The 20,402-nt window shown below is 68.3% G+C and overlaps 2 protein-coding genes across 7 annotated transcripts; one reads left to right on the forward strand and one right to left on the reverse strand.

The window, feature by feature from the left end:
- The first annotated feature begins 904 nt into the window (after window positions 1-904).
- LOC136290825 (drebrin-like) lies at window positions 905-7,027 on the forward strand. Its single transcript, XM_066185163.1, is given in 15 exon segments — window positions 905-1,067; window positions 2,331-2,383; window positions 2,469-2,581; window positions 2,658-2,732; window positions 3,209-3,289; window positions 3,291-3,344; window positions 3,478-3,555; window positions 4,109-4,260; window positions 4,377-4,431; window positions 4,832-4,906; window positions 5,011-5,119; window positions 5,194-6,089; window positions 6,091-6,198; window positions 6,468-6,513; window positions 6,620-7,027. Coding segments are annotated over 15 exon segments (2,082 nt in total). The 5' UTR covers window positions 905-981; the 3' UTR covers window positions 6,721-7,027.
- RTKN (rhotekin) lies at window positions 7,002-20,310 on the reverse strand. Of its 6 annotated transcripts, none has more exons than XM_066185159.1 (12): window positions 19,750-20,309; window positions 15,322-15,515; window positions 14,689-14,750; window positions 14,491-14,544; window positions 14,298-14,415; window positions 13,556-13,780; window positions 13,086-13,180; window positions 11,234-11,340; window positions 9,168-9,299; window positions 8,799-8,964; window positions 8,274-8,378; window positions 7,002-7,719 (listed from the first exon to the last, which is right to left on the reverse strand). In XM_066185159.1, the coding sequence occupies exons 1-12, from the start codon at window positions 19,852-19,854 to the stop codon at window positions 7,421-7,423; spliced, it is 1,662 nt and encodes a 553-aa protein (XP_066041256.1). In that variant the 5' UTR covers window positions 19,855-20,309; the 3' UTR covers window positions 7,002-7,420. The 6 variants fall into 6 exon arrangements, with proteins under 6 accessions (XP_066041256.1, XP_066041257.1, XP_066041253.1 ...); XM_066185160.1 differs by lacking the exon at window positions 19,750-20,309 and adding an exon at window positions 16,811-16,836; XM_066185157.1 differs by lacking the exon at window positions 19,750-20,309 and adding an exon at window positions 7,989-8,091 and having other exon boundaries at window positions 7,631-7,719; window positions 15,322-16,641.
- Window positions 20,311-20,402: the final 92 nt, after the last annotated feature.

Consider the following 20,402-nt stretch of genomic DNA (forward strand, 5'->3'; position numbering starts at 1 on the left):
CTCCCAGCCCCCCAAAATCCCATTTCCTGGTGTAAAAAGGGAATGGCGGGAGAGGCTCCAGGCACGGGGGAAAGGACAGAGGGGACAGAAGAGGGAAGGAGGACACACCCCCCACTCCTGGTCCTGTGCTAGATACTGGCACAACACCCGGATCCCAGTCCAGGATCCCAGCCCAGCACCCACATTCCAGTGTGGGATCTCATCCTGGCAGTGGATCCCAGCCCAGCACCCACAGCCCAGTCTGGGACCCTCATCCTGCTGTGGGATCCTGGCACCGCAGCCACATTCCAGAGCCGGACCCGGGCACAGGTCCCAGCGTGGGCCCCTGGGACCTGCCCCACATCCTGGTGTGACATTCACGTCCTGCTGCGGGGTCCTGGGACCTCCACACACATTCCAGCATGGGATCCTGGAACCTGCACCCATGTCCCAGAATGGAAATGTGGCACAGCACCCTCATCCCGGTACAGGGACCCCCATCCCGGGACAGGACCCCCATCCCGGTACAGGATCCTCATCCCGGTGCAGGGACCCCCATCCCGGGACAGGATTCCCATCCCAGTACAGGACCCCCATCCCGGGACAGGGACCCCCATCCCGGTACAGGACCTCCATCCCGGGACAGGACCCCCATCCCGGTACAGGGACTCTCATCCCGGTACAGGACCCCCATCCCGGGACTGGGACCCTCATCCCGGGACAGGACCCCCATCCCGGTACAGGATTCTCATGCCAGTACGGGACCCTGTCCCGGTGCGGGACCCAGGCCCGGCGCCCCCGTCCCAGCTCTCCCAGCGCCGCCCGTCCCGTGCCGGTGCCTCCCGGCCGCTCCCGCCCCCGCCCCGCCCGGTGCCGCCCGTGGGCGGTGGAAAGTGCCGGGGGGGTGGCGGGGGAGGGAGGGAGGGGCGGGCGCAGGGCGGCGGCGGCGGCGGCCCCGGGATCGGGATCGGCCCCGGGATCGGGATCGGCCCCGGGATCGGGATGGCGGGGCCGGGGCTGGAGCGGTACCGGCTGGCGCTGCTGGCGGCGCGGGAGGACGTGGGGAACCCCCGGGCTGGGACCGACTGGTGAGAATGGGAAGGGGGGTGGACGCCGGGAGAGGGAACGGGAGCCGGGAATGGGGACCGGGAACAGGGCACCGGGAATGAGGAGCCGGCACAGGGAACCGGGAACGGGGACGGGAACGGAAGAGGGGACCAAGACTGGGAACGGGCACTGGGACAGGCACCGGACACAGGACCGGGAGCGGGAGCAGGAACAGGCACGGGCCAGGGCGTCGGGGGCGGGCCGAGAGGCACCGTTACCGGCACCGGGACGGGGGCTCCGGGGCGCACCGGGGTCTCGGCCGGGGGGTGGCGGTCCGCGGGGGGGTCCCGGGACTGAGCCCTACGAGCCGCCGCGCTGGGAACCGGGAGTCTCACCCAGTCTCGCCCCGTCCCGCCCGGTCCCTCCCGGTGCCGCCGGGCTGGGAGCGGCGCCGCCGCCCGGGGCGGGGGCACGACGGGCCCGGGGGGGATTGCGGGAGCGGGGAGCACCCCGGGGTGCGGTAAGGGGGGTTCTGCCCGGCTGAATCGGGAGGACGCGGGTCCCGGGATGGTGCGGGGCTGGGGGTCCCGGGCTGGCCCCAGTTCTGTGCCGGAGCCGCGGGGCCGGAGCCGCTGTCCCCCAAAACCCCCATCCCGGGGTGGGGAGCGACTGCACCGGGGCTCATCGGCCTCGCAGCCCCCCGGCGTCACGGGACCGCCCGTCACCGTGGCCACCGGCCACCGGGGCATTGCCCTCTGCCCCCGGAGCGCGGCTGGACCCGCTCCAGCGCCGGCTCCGCCCGGCGCCCGCCCGGCCGCGTGCCGGGCTCTGTCCCGCCATGTGGCGCCACAGCCTGTCGCGACATGCCGTGACATGCGTGACGTGCCTTGCCGCGCCGTGCTCCACGCGTGCTGCCGGAGCCGTGCCCAGCCGAGTCCCGCGTGCGCCCCGAACCGGAGCCACGCGGGAACAAAGAGGGGCAGAGCCGCTGGGAATGCCCGGGGGGGGAGGATCCCGCCGCGATGGGGCCCCCTGAGCCCTCCCAGGCCCGGGCGGGGGGGTCCCGGCACCGCCGCAAGGGGAGGGGGGGGTCGCTGGGGGGGCCGTGCCGCTCCGGCGCTTCCCACATTCCCATTGTCCCGGGGGCGGATGCTGCCGGCGGCATTTCCATGAATTCATCCCGAGCTGGTGGCATGGGGGAACACGGGGGGTGCCCAAGCCTGGCAGGTCCCCCACTTTATGTGACACCCGCTCTGACCCCCCCACCCTGACCCCCACCTTGACCCCCCTTCTCCCCCCCCCAGGGCCGTCTTTGGCTATGAGAAGCACCACGACCTCAAGCTCCTGGATTCCGGAGGTACCGGCAGCAACGCTGCCGGGGAGTATTGGTGGGGGGGTCCTCCGAGTTCCCCCGTACTCCCTCTGACCCCCCCTCCTTACAGCCGGGGGGCCGGATGAGCTCGCTGGAAAATTCTCTGCGGCCAGCGTCATGTACGGGCTGTGCCGGGTCCCCGATCCTGGTTCCGGCACCCCCAGGATCGTTCTTATCAGCTGGGTGAGTGCGGGGGGAGCAGCTCGGGGGGACCCCCGGATGGGATCCCCCCCGGGCTGAGCAATGGGTGCGGCGCCAGGTGGGCGAAAAGGTGCCGGAATCGCAGCGGGCGGCGTGTGCTGGACACCTGCCGGCCATCCGGAGCTTCTTCAGGGTGAGTGGGGGGCACGGAGCCCTCGGGGGGTGCTGAGGGGTCCCCGTCTAGCCATGTTCCCCATTCTTGCCCCCCCCTGCCCCCCCCCCCCCCCCCCCCCCCATCCCGCCGCCCCGACCTTTGCCTGTGCCCGGGCGCATTCCTGGCGCTGCTGACTCAGCCGCCGCTTTCCCAGTGCTCCCAGTCTTGGCCGCCGTGCCGGAGCTGTGGTTGGGATCCCTGCCCCCCCCCAATCCCGATCCCGTCCTGCCGGGGGGGGTCCTGCCCTCCCCATCCCCCGGAACAGCTTCCGGTGATCTGTCTGGGTCCGGGGTTTGGATCCGGCCCCACATCTGGATCCGGCCCCACATCTGGATCCAGCCCCACATCTGACACTTCCGAGGGAATGGTGCCGAGATTCCCCGGAGGATCCCTGCGGGGGGTGGGCCGTGGGAGGGGTGACACGGTCCCGTCCTGTCCCGTCCCCGTGGTGGCAGGAGGCCACGGCCGTGATCAGCGCCCGCCGCTCCGAGGAGGTGACGCTGGAGGGGCTGCGCCGAGTGCTGGCACAGCTGGAGCCCCCCCGCCCCTCGCCCTCCCAGGAGGACCCCCCAGGACCCCCCGGAGCTGGTGGTGAGTGGGGGGTCTCGATGTCCCTGCGGGAATGGGGAGGGCACCTGGGGGGCGATGGGTGCTTGCTCCCCCTTCCCGGGGGTGTTGGGGGATCCTGGGGGTCCCACTCCGACCCCCCCACCGTGCTCCCCAGGGAACCAATTACCGTAAAACCAACCCGGCATTGGAGCTGCAGCGCACCCAGCGCGATTCCTTCTGGGAACAGGCTGAGGTGAGGGGTCGGGGGGCTGGGGAAGGGCTGGGGGGTCCCCATGGTCCCCCGGTATCCCGGGGATGGGGTTACGGCTGCTGCCTCCGGCTGGGGTTGCCAGGGGCTGAGCCCGGGGGTCCCAATGCCGAGCTTGGTGGGGGTCCCGGTGGGGGTCCCGGTCCCGGTGGGGATCCCAGTCCCAGTGTGGGGTGCTGTGGGGTCCCGGTCCCAGAGCCGAGGTCTGCGGGGGTCGCGGTGGTGACGCTGCAGGGGTCCCATTGCCGATACCAGAGGGGATCACAGTCCCAATGCCGAGACCGAGGGGGTTCTGGTGCCAGTGCTGGTGGGGAGGTCGGTGGGCTCCTGGTCCTGGTCGTGGTTCTGGTGCCGACGCTGGGAGAGTCCCAACGTGAAGTTTGGCGGGGTCCCAGTCGCGGTGCCCGTTCCCTGTGCCGGCGCCAATGGCAGTGGGATCCCGGTGCCGCTCCTGCTGCCGGGGCGGGTGAGTTCCCGGTCCAGGTGCCGGGGCTGGTTCCCGGTGCCCATCCCGGCGCTGATCCCGGTGCGTGCACAGCGCGAGGAGCAGCAGCGGAAGGAGCAGGAGCGGCAGCGGGAGCGGGAGCAGCGGCGGCGCTGGGAGCGGGAGCGCATGGAGGAGGAGCGGCTCCAGGCGGCGGAGCGGGAGCGGCGGCTGCAGGAGCGGGAGCGGCAAATCGAGGAGCGGCGGTGAGGGGCAACGCTGGGCTGCATCCCTGTCCCAGCCCCGTGTCCTCGTCCCTGTCCCATCCCCGTGTCCCCGTCCCTGTAACCCTCCCCTGACGCCCCAACTCCCGGCCCCGCAGGCAGGAGCAGGCGCGGCTGGACGCGGAGGAGCGGAGGAAGGAGCAGGAGCGATGGGTGAGCGGGAAGGGGGCTGGAATGGGGGGGTCTCGGGGGATCGAGGGGATCTGTCCCGGGAGATGCAGGGGCTTCATCCCAGCAGGATCCAGGGCGTTCATCCCAGGGAGTTTGAGGAATCCCATCCCAGGGGATTCAGGGACTCTCATCCCAGGGAGTCGTGGGTGTCTGTCCTGGGGGATCTGAAGGGGTTCATCCCAGGGGATCCGGAGTGTCCATCCTGCGGGATCGAGCGGGTCCATCACAAGGAATTCAGGGGGTCTGTTCCGGGCGGATCCGGGTGGGGGTCTAACCCGGGCAGGTGTGAGGGCTCTATCCCAGAACATCCAGGGCTCCATCTCAGGGGATCCAGGATCCATCCTGAGGGATCCATGTTTCCCATCTCTGCCGCGTCCCGCAGGAGCAGCAGCAGCGGGAGCAGGAGGCGGCCGAGCGGGAGCGCGGGGGTCGCACCGGGGTCAGCGGGACGGCGGCCGTGAGTGCCGGGACCGGGTCCCTCCCCGCCCGCGGGTCACAGGGCAGCTGGCCCTGCCGTGGTGCCACACGGCCACACCCCCGCTGACCCCTCCGATCCCGCAGGAAGCCGCAATCCTGGTTTCCCAGCGCACCCAGAACCCCCGGGAATTCTTTCGGCAGCGGGAGCGCTCGGGGTCCACGTCCATATCCCCCCTGCCGGGCAGCACCCCCGGTAGGTGTCATGGAAAAGTTGGGGGGCACGGGGGGTTCTGGGGGTCTCTGCTGACCCCCCCCCGTCTCCGCCAGGTGCCCGCCGGCCCTTCCTGCGGTACCAGCGCAGCCTGACGGAATCCGCCTTCATCTTCCGCCGGCCGGAGCCCCCCCCGACCCCCCCGCCCGGCGCCTCCAGGGGGGCATCGCCCCCCAGCCCCCGCCGGCCGCCGCCGCCTCTGCCCCCCGGCCCCGCGGGGACAGGGGCCGCCCAGAGTGCCACCACAGGGACCCCCGCCAGCCCCATGGGGAGGGGCACCCCTCCCGCTGCCACTCTGGGGACACCCCCCAGCCCAGCCCGAGAAGGGTCCCCCCATGCCACCAGTCCTGTGGGGACGGGAACCCCGCAGTGTGCCGCCACCAGGACCCCCATCAGCCCTGTGGGGACAGGCACCCCACAGCGTGGCACCCTGGGGACGCCCCCCAGCCCAGCCCGAGCAGGGTCCCCCCATGCCGCCAGTCCTGTGGGGACAGGGACTCCTCCCTCTGCCCCCCCAAGGAGTCCCCCCAGCCCTGTGGTGACGGGCACCCCCCGATGTGCCACCACTGGGACCCCCTCCAGCCCCATAGGAACGGGGATCCCTCTCTCCCCCACCCTGGAGACCCCCAGTTTTGCCACCACCAGGTCGGGGTCCCCCCCTGCCATGTCTGGGCCCCCTCCCAGCCCTCCCCGGATGGGGGTCCCTCCTGGCCCCTCTGGGTCGGGGTCTTCTGAAAGCACTTATGGGGTAGAGCCCCTCCCTCCTTCCAGCACTCCTGGCTTGGGGTCTCCCCCCAGGCCCCCCCGGGATGAGGAGGGGTCCCTCCCGGACACTCCCCCCCTCCCCAGCCCCCCAGCATGGGAATCTCTGGGGCCACTGCTTGAGGATGTCCCCAGCCCGCGGGAGGGATCCCCAATACCCCCGGCCGGGTCCCCCCCCCACAACCCCGGCCCCCCCCCTCCCGGTGCAGGACTCCCAGGATTTGGGGCGCAATGGAATCGGGGGACACGAGGTGGGGGGCTGGGAGGCCCCCTGGGAGCCGAGACCCCCTCCTGGGCAGGTACGGGGAGGGGCTGGGGGCGATGTGGGGCTGGGGGAAATGTGGGGTGGGGGCCGAGATGGGGTTCTGGGGTTATGTGGGGCTGAGGGCGATGGGGGGCACGGGGGCGGTGGGGGCTGCAGGTTTTGGGTCTGGGGGTCAGACGGGGAACACACGACCCCCCTGGGGGAGTGGGGGGCAGGACAGGAGGTGGGGTGGGGTCCCCTGGCGAGTGGGGCAGGCACAGCCGCGGGTGGAGAGACCCCTCAGGTCCCTCCCACTTTCTGCAGGGGGATGAGCCCAGCGAGGACCTCGTCCTGCACAAAGCCACGCCAGGTACCCCAAAACTCCCCCGTGAACCCCCCAAATCACCCAGCCTCCCCCAACACCCCCCGCCCCGCCCACGACCACCCCCATCTCACCCCCCCCATTCTCCCCCCAGGCTTCGCGCTGCTGCTGGCCCGTGACGCTCCCCACCCGCCGCTTTTGGGGGGCCCCAGCCCCCCCACCGAGGACGAGGACCTCTCCCCCCACGCTGTGTAGTGGGGGGGGGTCAGCACCTCCTTTTTTTGAGGGGGGGTTCCCCCCTATGGCACCCCAGCCTCCAGGATGGACGCCCCCTCCCCACTCACCCCCCAAGCACGGCCTCCACCCCCCCCCCACTTGCACCCCAAAAGAGCAGCTTGGGGAGGGGGCAGCACCCCGAGACCCCCCCCCGCGCTGGTGGCACCACAGGACGGGAGGGCACAGACCCCCCCAAACCCGGGCACAGGGACCCCCACACTCCCTTCCCCGCCCCCCCCGCCAAAATCACACACAGCAGCTGTTAAATAAATTTTAATGCAAATTATTAGTGAACATCATTAATGAGGGAGGGGCCTGCCGGGGGGGGTTGTGTCCCCCCCCCGGGTTAGAGGTGAGGGAAAGCAGAGCTGGGGGGGGGGCTCTGTGTCCCCCCCCCCGGGTTAGACCCTGAGCACCCACCCTGCGGTGGGGGGGGTCCCCAGCACCCACCCTATGGTGGGGGGGGGTCCCCAGCACCCACCTTTGTTGGGGGGGGGAAGGAAACCACCCCCCCACCCCCTTTTTTGGAGTTTAGCCCTGACCCTCCCCAGCGTGGGGAGGGGCAGAAATTCCAGTTTCTCCCCAAAAACAGAAGCTGGGAGCCCCCAGCCCTCCCAACCCCCGTGGCAAATGGGGGGGGTCCATCCCCCCTGACCCCCCCCCGCAAGTGCTGGAGGGGTCAGACCCGGGACTGGAGGGGTCTGGGGGGGTCGCGCTGGGGGGGCCCTGGGCTGCTGCTGCCGCTGCTGGAGGAGCTGGAGTGGGGGGGTTTTGGGGCACCCCCCCGACCCTTTAGGGTGCTGAGCCGGGCGTCGAGGGACAGGGTGCGGGGGCGACCCCGGCGGGGGGGGCTGGGGCTGCGCAGGGGGGGCCCCTCGAACAGCGACAGCCACGGGGGGGGGCCGGGGGCTCGGGGAGTCCCCCCGTGCCGCGTCAGGATGTCGGTCACCGCCGCGATGTCATCCGAGGGGTCAATAGCTGGGGAGGGGGGAGGAAAGGGGGGGTCACAGGGGGTCAGCGGCATCCCCAGACCATCCCCCCGCACCCCCTCTCTGCGGGGTGGGGGCTGTGAAAGGCCCCCCCCGGCTACACCCAGTACCTGCCCAAGCCCCCCATGGATTCCCCTCGCAGGCGGTGGGGGGGTTTGGGGGTGTCCTCACTGCCCCCCCCGCAGTCCCCGTGGCCATCCTGGGGGTGCTGTGGCAGTGTGGGGGGGTGTCCCCCGTGTCCCCCCCACCCCGTGTCACCTGTCGCTGTAGTAGGAGCTGAGCAGCGCCCGGATCTCGGCTGACACATTCTCCTGCAGCAGGAGCCCCTCGCCCGGGGGGGTCCCGGGGGGGCCCGGCGGGGCTGGGGGGCGCAGGAGGGGGGGGTGGCAGAGCGGCAGGAGCGGGGGGAAAGAAATGGGGGGACAGAAGTGGGACACAGAGAGAGGGGACAGCGAGAAGAGCAGCGTTAGGGAGCGAGCAGAGAGCAGAGAGGGGGAGACAGAGCAGGAGCCCCCCCAGACCACCCCCCCCAGCCCCACTCACCTGTCTGGTGGTAGAGAGAGCCCTGGGGGGGCAGCGGGACCGGGGGGCGGCGCGGGGGGGGCTCCTCGATCCTCATCAGCTCCTCACAGCACTGCTTCCACTGGGCTGTGGGAACGGGGACAACAGGGGGAGGGGGCGTGGGACAGAGCCCCCCGGGGATCCAAGTGCTCCCGGGATGGGGATTGAGCTGGGATGGGGACTGCAGTGGGATGGGGGTCCCATTGGATGGGGTCAGCCTGGGATGGGGGTCTCACGGGAATGGGGGTGCTCTCAGCACTGGGGTCCCGCTGGGGTGGGGCGTCCTGGGGTGATGGGGGTCCCACAGGGATGGGTCCCACAGGGATGGTCTGGGATCCTGCCAGGACGGGGGTCCCACAGGGATTTTGGGGTCCCACTGGGACAGGATCCCACCAGCATGGAGGGTCCCACAGGGCTGGGAGGGCCCGCAGGGATAGGGAGGATCCCACGGGGATGATGGGGACTCTCGTAGGGATGGCGTGGGGGGTCCCGGGGGTCCCGGCTCACCCAAGTCGTAGAGGTGCTGCCCGAAGGCTTCGAGCCAGCGCTGGGCCTCGGCCGCGCTCTCGGCCACCAGCGCGTGTGTCACCTCCTCCCCGCCCAGCCGGTTGGTGACGGCCACCCCGGGGGGCTGCCCGCGGCCCCCCGGCTCCACCGCCCGCACCCGCGTGTCCTGCGGCACCGGGACTCCTTGGACCCCGCAGACCCCACAGACCCCACAACACCCCATAAACCTCCAACCACCACGAGCCCCACGCAGCCCCCGTTTCTCCCCGTAGCCACCATGTCCCCTCCATCCCCCATAACCCCACACCCCCCACAGCCCCCCAGAGCCCTCCGAGCACCACCCCCTCAGTGTCCCCTGTGTCCCCATACCTTGGTGACAGCGATGGTGAGGGTGGGCTCCTGCCCTGCCTCGGCCTCGCCAGCGCTGCCGTAGCAGAGCAGCCCAGGGCCCCGCAGGACGCAGAACAGAGGGGGTCCGCTCGGCCCCTCAGCCCCCGGAGCCTGTCCCGAGACCCCCGGAGCCGTCAGCACCCATGGGTGACCAGCGTGCCCCCCGATTCTGCACCCCTCCCCAGCACACGGATCCCCCCAGCTCCACCCAAACCAGCCCAGAGCTGCTGGTGGGGATGGTTGAGACCGGGTGGGTTTGTGTCACCACCCATCCTGTCCCCATCCCTGTCCCCATTCCCAGCTCTGTCCCCTTTCTTATCCCAACCCAGTCCTACTCTTGTCCCTTCCCATCTCTGTCCTATCCCTCGGGTCTGTCCCCATTCTCGTTCCCATCCATGTCACTGTCCCCATCCTGATCCTCTGTCTGACCACATCCCACGCCCACCTTTGTCCCCGTCCCTGTCCTGTTCGCATCCTTGTCCTTGTCCCTATTTTCTGGCCATCTCTCCTTATCTGTGTCCCCGTCTCCATCCTTGTCCACCCCCATCACTGTCGTTGTTCCTGTGCCTGTTCCCATCCCAGTCCTGACCCCATTCCTGTCCCTGTCCCATCCTTATCCTCATCTCCAACCCCATTCCCATCCCTGTCCCTGTCCCATCTTTGTCCCTGTCCCATCCTTATCCCCATCCCTGTCTCCATTTCCATCCCTGTTCCCATCCTCTTCTCACCCCTTTCTCCATCCCCATCCCATCCCTCATCCCACCCCATCCTCACATCCCAATCCCATATCCTGATCCCCCTCACCTGCAGCTGCAGAGTCTCTGGTCCCACAGGGGTGTTAACACAGCCCATCCCTCTATCCCAGCCCTCTGTCCCATTCCTGATCCCATTCCCTTCCTGCAGCCACAGGGCCCCAGTTACCACAGGGGTGTTGATCCATCCCATTCCTAATCCAATTCCCTCTGTCCCATTCCCTCACCTGCAGCTGCAGGGTCCCTGTTTTGTGGGGGTGCTTATGCAGCACATCCCTCAATCCCATCCCTATATCCCATTTCTCTATCCCATCCCTACGTCCCATTTCTCTATCCCATCCCTACGTCCCATTTCTCTATCCCATCCCTACGTCTCATCTCTATCCCATCCCTACATTCCATTTCTCTATCTCATCCCTACATCCCATTTCTCTATCTCATCCCTACGTCCCATTTCTCTATCCAATCCCTACGTCCCATTTCTCTATCCCATCCCTACGTCCCATCTCTATCCCATCCCTACATCCCATTTCTCTATCCCATCCCTATATCCCATTTCTCTATCCCATCCCTACATCCCATTTCTCTATCCCATCCCTACGTCTCATCTCTATCCCATCCCTACATTCCATTTCTCTATCTCATCCCTACATCCCATTTCTCTATCTCATCCCTACGTCCCATTTCTCTATCCAATCCCTACGTCCCATTTCTCTATCCCATCCCTACGTCCCATCTCTATCCCATCCCTACATCCCATTTCTCTATCCCATCCCTATATCCCATTTCTCTATCCCATCCCTACGTCCCATTTCTCTATCTCATCCCTACGTCCCATTTCTCTATGCCATCCCCATATTCCATCTCTACATCCCATTTCTCTATATCCCATTTCTCTATCCCATCCATATATCCCATTTCTCTATCCCACTCCTCTATCCCATTTCTTTATCCCATCCCTTTTATCCCATTTCTCTATCCCATTTCTCTACATCCCATTTCTCTATAACCCATTTCTCTATCCCATCCATATATCCCATTTCTCTATCCCATTTCTCTACATCCCATTTCTCTATAACCCATTTCTCTATCCCACTCCCATATCCCATTTCTCTACATCCCGTTTCTCTCCCCCATTCCCTCACCTGCAGCTGCAGCGTCCCTTTTATCACGGCAGGGTTAATACATTCCCATCTCTCTATGCCACCCCTCTCTCCCATTCCCGCTGCCATTCCCAGTGCCATTCCCGGTGCCGTTCCCGGCCCCATTCCCGATGCCGTTCCCATCGCTCACCTGCAGCCGCAGTGTCCCTGTCGCCGCGGGGGTGTCCATGCAGCTCGGCCTGGCCGCCAGGCGGCAGCACATGCGGCCATAGAGGGGCAGCCAGCAGGGGCTCTGCTCTGGGGGGGGACACGCGGGACATTGGGGGACATCGGGGACATTGGGGGCTGGCAGGGACCCCACACTGACCCCAAACCCACCCAGCAGGGGCTTCGCTCTGGGGGGGGACACGGGGGACATTGGGGGCTGGCAGGGACCCCACACTGACCCCAAACCCACCCAGCAGGGGCTCCGCTCTGGGGGGGGACACGCGGGACATTGGGGGGACATCGGGGACATTGGGGGCTGGCAGGGACCCCACACTGACCCCAAACCCACCCAGCAGGGGCTCCGCTCTGGGGGGGGACACGCGGGACATTGGGGGGACATCGGGGACATTGGGGGCTGGCAGGGACCCCACACTGATCCCAAACCCACCCAGCAGGGGCTTCGCTCTGGGGGGGGACACGGGGGACATTGGGGGCTGGCAGGGACCCCACACTGACCCCAAACCCACCCAGCAGGGGCTCCGCTCTGGGGGGGGACACGCGGGACATTGGGGGGACATCGGGGACATTGGGGGCTGGCAGGGACCCCACACTGATCCCAAACCCACCCAGCAGGGGCTTCGCTCTGGGGGGGGACACGGGGGACATTGGGGGCTGGCAGGGACCCCACACTGACCCCAAACCCACCCAACAGGGGCTCCGCTCTGGGGGGGGACACGGGGGACACTGGGGACATTGGAGGCTGGCAGGGACCCCACACTGACCCCAAACCCACCCAACAGGGGCTCCGCTCTGGGGGGGGACACGGGGGACATTGGGGGGACACATGAGGGTCTTGGGGGTTGCGAAGGACCCCCAAACCCCAATAGGAGCCCAGACCCACCTCCTCCTCCCCTTGCCAGGACCCCCGGACCCCCTTGTCCCCCACTTACGGAGACCCCAGACCCCACCCAGACCCTTTCAGGACCCCAAAATCCCCCTGTCCCCTCTGTCAGGACCCCCAGCCCCCTCCCCACCTGTTCCAGCCCCATTGCCCGTGTTTTGGGGTACCATGGGAGGCTGTGGGGAGTTTTGGGGTGTTATGGGGTGGGTATGGGATGTTATTGGATACCATGAGGTGTTACAGGGTGTTTTGGGGTGTTATCAGATGACGAGGATATTATGGGGTGTTGTGAGGTGTTATGGGGTCTTATTTGGTACCGTGGGGTGTTATAGGGTGTTATGGGGTGTCATGGGGTGTTATAGGGTGTTACAGGATGTTTTGGGGTGTTACAGGGTGCCATGGGGTGTTACCGGGTACCATGGGGTGTTATAGGGTATTATGGGATGTTATGGGGTGCTATGGGAGGTTATCAGGTGCCATGAGGTGTTTTGGGGTGTCATGGGGTGTTTTGGGGTGTTATTGGGTACTGTGGGGTGTTATAGGGTGTCATGGGGTGTTTTGGGTACTGTGGGGTGTTATAGTGTTTTGGGGTGCCATGGGGTCTTTTGGGGTGTTACGGGGTGCCGTGGGGTGTTATAGGGTGTCATGGGGCGCCATGGGGTGTTTTAGGGTGTTATTAGGTACTGTGAGATGCTATGGGGTGTTAGAAGGTGTTTTGGGGTGCCATGGCATGTTTAGGGGTGCCATGGGGTGTTTTGGGGTGTTACAGGGTGCCATGGGGTGTTATAGGGTGTTTTGGGGTGCGATAGGGTGTCATGGGGTGCCATGGGGTGTTATAGGGTGTTACGGGGTGTTATGGGGTGCCATGGGGTGTTTTAGGGTGTTACAGGGTGTTTTGGGGTGCCATGGGGTGTTTTGGGGGTGCCCCACTGACCGTCGGCAGCGACAACGAGGTCGTGGGTGCGGAACCCGTCGTGCACCTGGGCCAGGGACAGCGCGGCGTGGGCCAGCAGCTGGAACCGGGGACACCTGGGGACAACGGGGGGGTCAGGGGGACATTGGGGGGGTCGGGGAGGATGGGGGGCACGGGGGGGCACAGAGAACATAGGGGGACACGGGGGGGACACGGGGCACACACAGGGGGGACACAGAGCACACAGGGGACACACAGGGGACACAGTGGGGACACAGGGGACACAGTGGGACACGGGGCACACACAGGGGGGCACAGTGGGGACACAGAGCACACACAGGGGACACAGTGGGGACACGGAGCACACACAGGGACACGGGGCACACACACGGGGACAGAAGGGGGACATGGGGCACACACGGACACAGAGCAGACACAGGGGACACGGGGGACACGGGGCACACACACAGGGGTCTCCGGGGGTTACTCACGGCACGCCGGGCGGCGGCAGCAGCAGTGCCCCGGTGCCGCCGGTGCCCGGGGGGCTGCCGGGCCCCCCCTCCATGGCCGCCCGTGCCCGGCGCCCCGAGGAGCGGCCCAGGGACGTGCTGAGACGCGTCGCCAGCTTCTTGGGGGTGCTGCCCTGAGCCCCCCCGCCCGGCAGCCCCGCGCTGTACAGCTCCACCTTCAGCTCGAAATCCGGGCCCGCCTCCGAGCTGGGGGGGGGGGCGGCACGGCGGGGTCAGCCAGGGCGGGGGACACCCCCGCGGCCACCCCACGGACTGTGGGGACACGGGGGGGGGGGGACAGGACAAGGGAGCCCAGAGGGGAAGTGTGGGGCAGGGGTCTCCTGAGGGGGGCAGGGGTGTTTTGGGGTGCCCAGGGAGGGGTAGAGGAGGGCAGGGGTCAGCCCCCGGAGGGGTCAGAGGTGCCCAGAGGGGGATCAGGGGTCCCCTGGAGCGGGGGCAGGAGAGGGCAGGGGGTCCCCAAGGGGGGTTTGGTGGTGGCAGGTGTCCCATGGTGGGTGTCAGTGTCCCAGGGGGGTGTGGGAGTGATGAGGGGTCCCATGGGGAGGGATCAGGGGTCCCATGGGGGCATATTGGGGTGGTCAAGGGTCCCATATTCAGGCTCAGGGGTCCCGTGGGTGGATATGGGGGTGCTGAGGGTCCTATGGGGGGTGTCAGGGTCCCGGGGAGGGGTGTGGGGTGTGGGGGGTCCCGTGCCCCCCCTCACAAGAGCACGGCGCCCTCGAAGCAGATGTCGGTGAGGGTCCGGTCCACCAGCACCGTGGGGGTGTCGTGGATCTCGGCCCCCACCTGCAGCAGCAGGAACACGGCGCAGCGGTGCAGCTCTGCGGGGGCATTTGGGGGGGGGTCAGGGGGGGGTCACAGGGAAAGGGGAGGACCCCCGGCACCCCAACACTCACCCCCCTTGTTCCTGAAGTACTCGGTGTCCTTCCACATCAGCGGGATGCGCAAATCTGGTGGAGGGGGGTGGAGAGGGGTTTGAGACCCCCTGAGACACCCCCAGACCTCTCACCCAAAATGCAGACGGTGCTCCAGGGAGGGGCAGGCAGAGAGGACGGGGTGCCCCCTTCCCAGAACCCCCCCGGGACCCCCCATACCTGAGATGCAGACGGTGCCCCGGCACGGCACCCGCTCAGCCCCGGGCCCGGCATCCGAGGGGCTGCAGGGGGACGGGAGGGGCTCAGCAAAGCTCCCCTCAGGTTTTGGGGTGATTCCTGCCAGGTTTGGGGTGTCCCCTGCCGCCGCACTCCCACAGCTGCGCCCCTCGGGATTTCCCCATTGCCCCCAAATTTTGGGGTGTCTTTCATTGCTGCAGCCCCTGCAGGGTCTCATCCCACCTCTGGGTTTTGGGGTTTTCCCTCACTGCCGTGTCCCTCATGTCCCCCCCAAATTTCGGGGTGTCCCTTACTGCCACAGACCTGCAGGATCCTTCATCCCACCCCTGGGATTTAGGGGTCCCCTCACTGCGGTGTCGCCCATGTCCCCCCAAGTTTTGGGGTGTCCCTCACTGCCGCACCCCCCCTGGGATCCTCAAACCCCCTCCCTAAATTTTAGGGACCACCCCCACCGTGCCCTCCATGGGGCACCCCAACATCCCCCCGCGATTTGGGGCGCCCCTCACTCCCCTATGGGGTTCGCCATTCCCCCTCCACTTTTGGGGCTCCTCCCCAGCTTTGGGCATCCCTTGGGGTACCCAACGCCCTCCCCCATCATTTTGGGGGTCCCCTCACCGCCGGGCCCCCCTCAGCCGAGCCTCCTGGCGCCGCTGCAGCTCTCCCCCCGCCGCGACCACCCTGGCGTCGCACAGCACCAGGGTCTTGGTGGTCTCCAGCGCCTGCTCGGGGCGGCTGCAGGCGGGGAGGAGCCGCCGGGCCCCCTCCCGCACCCGCAGCGCCCGCTCCAGAGCCCGCTGCAGCTCCGGCTCCTGCCAACCGGGCACATTTCGGGGGTCAGGGGGTCCCCAAAACCCTCCCAGACCCGCTGTACCCACTGCAGCCCGGCTCCCGGGAATGGGGCACATTTGGGATCCAGGGGATCCCAAAACTCCCGCACCCGCAGCGCCCGCTCCAGTGCCCGCTGCAGCTCCGGCTCCTGGGAATGGGACACATTTGGGGTCCCCAAAACTCCTCCCGCACCCACAGAACCCAGTGCAGCTCTGGCTTGTGAGAACGGGGCACATTTGGGCAGTCAGGGAGAGCCCAAATCCCCTCTCAGACCCGCAGAACCCAGTGCAGCTCTGCCTTCTGGAATGGGACACATTTGGGGTCACGGGGTCCCCAAACCCCTCCCGCACCCGCAGGAGCTCCGGCTCTTGCCACATTTGGGGTTCGGGAGGGTCTGGGGGAATAAATGGGATTGGGGCACCTGCCGGGCACGGGGGACCCCCGACCCACGCCCCCCCGGGGATCTCGGTCACGCCCAGGTGGTCCCAGCCCTGCACACACGGGGGGTGGGGGGGTCCCACACTGGTTGGGGGGTCCCAGCCCTGCCCCAGCTGCACCCACACATCGTGCGCCCCACACATTTACCGGGCGCCCCACAAACACACCGTGCACCCCACAGGTTTATCGGGAATCCCACGGACACATCATGTACCCCGCGGGGAATCTGTGAACCCCAACACCAGGCCGTGCACCCCACGGCTGTGCTGAGGGCCCCACGGATTTACCGAGCACCCCACAAACACATCATGGACCCCACAGCAGAGCCACGCGCCCCACAGATCCATCGTGTACCCCATAGGTTTACCAGGCACCCTGCAAATTATTTCTGCGCCCCACGGGGGAACCAGGCACCCCATCAATTATTCCTGCACCCCATAAGGGAACCACGTGCCCCACAGATCCATCGTGCACCCCACGGGGGACCTGTGCACCCCAAAGGCAGGGCAGTCACCCCACAAACTCATCCAGCAGCCCTTAGGGGAACGGCGCACCCCACAGATCCATCCTACGCCCCACGGGGGAACCACGTGCCCCACAGATTTAACGTGCACCCCAAAAACACACCCCGCGCCCCACAACCGTGCCACGCACCCCACAGGTTTACCACATCCCCCAAACTCACCCTGCACCCCACGGATGCCCCACAGATCCACCGCGCACCCCAAAAACTCCCCCATATTCACCAAGCACCCACAAAACCCCAAAATCCCCAGCACAACCTCCCCACCCTCGCCCCCCAACGACCTCCCTCAGCCCCCCAACTCCTTCCCGGTACCTCCTGCTCCTCCATCCCGATCCCGATCCCGATCCCGCCCCTGTCCCCCCCTTCCAGTGACGTCATCGCCTATAAATAACTCCCCGCTGGAAACAGCGGGAGCCCCCCCAAAAATCCCCCCTCTCGTGGTTTTGGGGGGTCCTTTGGGATGAGGAGCTCATTCCATCTTCCCGGGACTCCCCGGACCCCCCCGGAGCCCCCAGACCGCGGGAAACCCGCGGTCTGGGGGCTCCGGGGGGGTCCCGGGGGATCCCGGATTTGGAGTCGGGTTTTGGGGTCCCCCCCCAAAATTCCCACCTGGATGCTGGCGGCGATCTGGCGGATGTAGAGCATGTTGAGATCCTCCAGGATCCGCAGCCGGCGGCCCCCCCCCACCTCCATCGGGACCCCCGGGACCCCCCCAGCTATTTTGGGGGGTCCCCCCAAAGCCCCCCAAGGGGGTCCCGCCGCATCCAGCGCTGGGGTGTAGTGGGGGCTCTCCCCCCCCCCAACACCGAGGTGGCTGCGGGGAGAAAAGGCGCTTTGGATGGTCGGATGGCCCTTCCCCCGGGAATTCGGGGGGTCCCCCACGTGCTCCCGCCCCTCCCCTGGAATTTTTTTTTGGGGGGGGGGTGGGGAGGAGGCGTCCACGTTGTGCGCCCTCCCCAAATCGCCGCCCCCTCCCAGGGAACAAGGGGGGGACTGTGCGGGAAAGGGCAGCGGGGGCGGGGGGGACGGCAGGGGGGGGGGTTGGGATGGGGTGGGCCGGGTTTGGGGTGCAAGGAGGGGCGGAGGAATTTGGGGGGGGGCAAGAGAGGAAAGATTTGGGGCGCGGGGGGCGGGCAAGGGAAGAGATGGGGTGCAGGGGAGGGGGATAAGGGGTGCAGGGGACAAGGTGGGGTGCAAAGGGTGGGGGGACAGAACGGGGTGTGGGGATGGGATGAGGGGTGCATGGAGAGGAGGGGGTGCAGGGACGGGAAAATGGGGGCAGAACGGGGTGCAGCGTTTGGGGACGTGATGTGGCAGCGTTTGGGGTGCAGGGAGGGGATTTAGGGGCAGGGATTGGGGTGCAGGGGTTGCGGTGAAGGGTTTGGGGTCCGGGGCACGAGAGAAAGAGTGGAGAAAATGGGGTGCAGGAGACAAGATGGAGTGTGGGGATGGGAAAAGAGGGGCAGGGTTTTGGGGCCACGGAAGGGATTAGGGGCACAGGAGAGGGTGCGGGGCGGAGGGGACTGGATGGGGCGCAGGGTTTGGGGTGCAGCCAGGGGATAAGGGGTGCAGGGGAGGGGAGACCAGCTGGGGGGCGGGGAGGGGGCGCATGGGGAGAATGGGGCGCAGGGGAAGGGGTTCCAGGGTTTTCGGTGCCGGGGGACAAGACGGGGTGCAGGGTTTGGGGTGCAGGGGACGGGGGACAGGACGAGGGGTGCGGGCAGAGGACGGGGTGCCGGGGTCAGGGTGCAGAACCTGGGGGTGCCGGGGGCCGGAAAAGGGGTGCGGGGAGGGGGGGGACACCAGGGCCCGGGGGTGCGGAACGGGGCTCCGGGAACGGCATTGAAGGAGGGGTTGGGGGAGGCGGGGGAGGAGGAGACGGGGCGCCGTGCGGGGGAAACGGGGAACGGAGTCCCGGTAGGGACGGACACCGGGACCCCTTCTCCCCCCGCACCCCCCACCCCCGGTACAGCGCTGCCCCCCATTCCCGGTACCTCCGGCCGCTCCCGCTCCGCCGCGATCGCGCACAGGAAGCGGCGGCCGCCCCCGCCCCATGTCCCGCCCCGTGTCCCCCATTCCCCGTGTCCCCCCCTCCCTTCTCCCAGGAGCCGCCTCCGTGTCCCCCCCGCCCCCCCCCCGCGGGGCTCCGGGACACCGGGAACGGCCGGGGGGCGCCCCCTGCTGGGCGGAAACGCGCGGTGCGGGGGGAGGGGGTGAGACCCCCCCACCCGGGGGCACCGGGACCGCCCCAAGCGAACCGGAGCCCGCGTGTGCAGCTGGTACCGGGGCACCGGGACGCCCCCCGCGGGCACCAAACCCGCCTTGAGTTAACCGGGACTCCTCGGGATGCACCGGGACCTCCCCTAAGGGCACCGGGATGCCCTCAAATGCCCCGGGACGATCCCCGAGTGCGCCAAGAGACCCCCGAGTGAACCGGGAGCCCCCCCAGGTGAACCCGGACCTGCCAAGTGCACTTGGTACAGAAAGACGGGGACCCCCCCGTATCCAGCGGGACCCTCCCAAGAGCCCTCAAAACGCATCAGATCCACCCCAGGACGCACCGGAACCTTCCCCCCAAAGCTCTGGGACCCCCCTGTGTGTACCGGGGCACCCCGAGTGTGGGTGTACCAGGTGAACTGGGACTCCCCTAGGACAGCAGGACCCCGCCGTGGGCAGCTGGGGCCGGGTGAAATGGAACCCCCGAATGCACCAAGATCCCCCCCGTGCATACAGCGAACTGGAAACCCCCAAAATGCAGCTGGGACTGGGTGAACTGGGACCCCCCCGTACCCACCAAGACCCGCCGCAGGCACTGGGACCTCCATGAAGAGGCCAAGACCCCCCACACACGCACTGAGCCCCCCCGAGCGCAGCTGGTTTGGGGTGAATCAGGACCCTCAGGACCCTCACCCCCCCCAGACCACCAAGGGACCCCCCAAGTGTCCCTTGGACACCCCCCCTCGTGCCCCTGTGCCACCTGCCCGCGCCCCCACCCCGCCACCGCCACCTGCGGGACGCCCCAGTCCTTCTGTCCCCACCCCGACCCCCCAGTCCCTCCCCGTCGGGTGCCGGGGGCGCGGGCGCTTCCCGCTGTGCCGGGTCCCACCGGAATTCCCGGCTGGGCCGGGGCAGCGGGACGGGCCGGGGGGCCCGGGGGGCAGGGAGAGGCCGCCGCCGCCCCCGTGGCCTCGTGCCCGGGCTGGTCCCGCTGTTCCCGCTGCTCCCGGGGCTCCCGGTGTTCCCGTCCGTACCTGCGAGGCCGGGACCGGGGGGCAGCAGCAGCCCCGGCGCAATTCCATGTCCAGCGCTGAGCCCCGCGCCACCGTGGCCCGGCTGCGCTCGTCCCGCCGGAACATGGGCGGGGGTCCCGGGGGTCCCGAAAAGTCCCGAAGGTCCGAGGGGTCCCGGGGTCCAGAGGTTTCTGGAGGGTCCCGGCGCTCTTGGGGGATCTCGGCGTCCGGAGCCCTCTGAGGGGTCCGGGAAATCTCGGGGGGTCCCGGAGTCCCAGTGAACCTGAGCTTTGTGGGGGGGTCCCGGTATTCCCGGTGTCCCGGGTGGTGCCGGTCCTCCGGAGCCTCCCGGGGAAGCCCCGCGGGGTCCCGGAGGTTTGCGGGGGTTCCCGAGGTCCCGGCAGCCCGGGAGTTCTGGGGATCCCGGTGCTCCGGGAGAGGGGTCCAAGAAAATCCCAATTCGGGGCGTCCCCCGGAGCTCTCCCGGGCACAGGTGGGAGACACCGGGATGGCTGCACGGGGAGATCCCGGGGTCGCCTCTCCCGGCCCCGCACAGCCCCGGGATCCCGCGGCGGGGGGGGGGGCGGCGGCGGCGATCGGTGCCGGCGGCTCCTGGCACGGGCGGGACAATGGCCCGGGGCAGCGGCAGCTGCGGGCGGGGGGCGGGCGGGTGT

The sequence above is a fragment of the Chamaea fasciata genome, unplaced genomic scaffold, assembly GCF_029207755.1.
Source record: "Chamaea fasciata isolate MVZ Bird 193981 ecotype frontalis unplaced genomic scaffold, bChaFas1.0.hap1 SCAF_6, whole genome shotgun sequence".
NCBI lineage: Eukaryota > Metazoa > Chordata > Aves > Passeriformes > Sylviidae > Chamaea > Chamaea fasciata.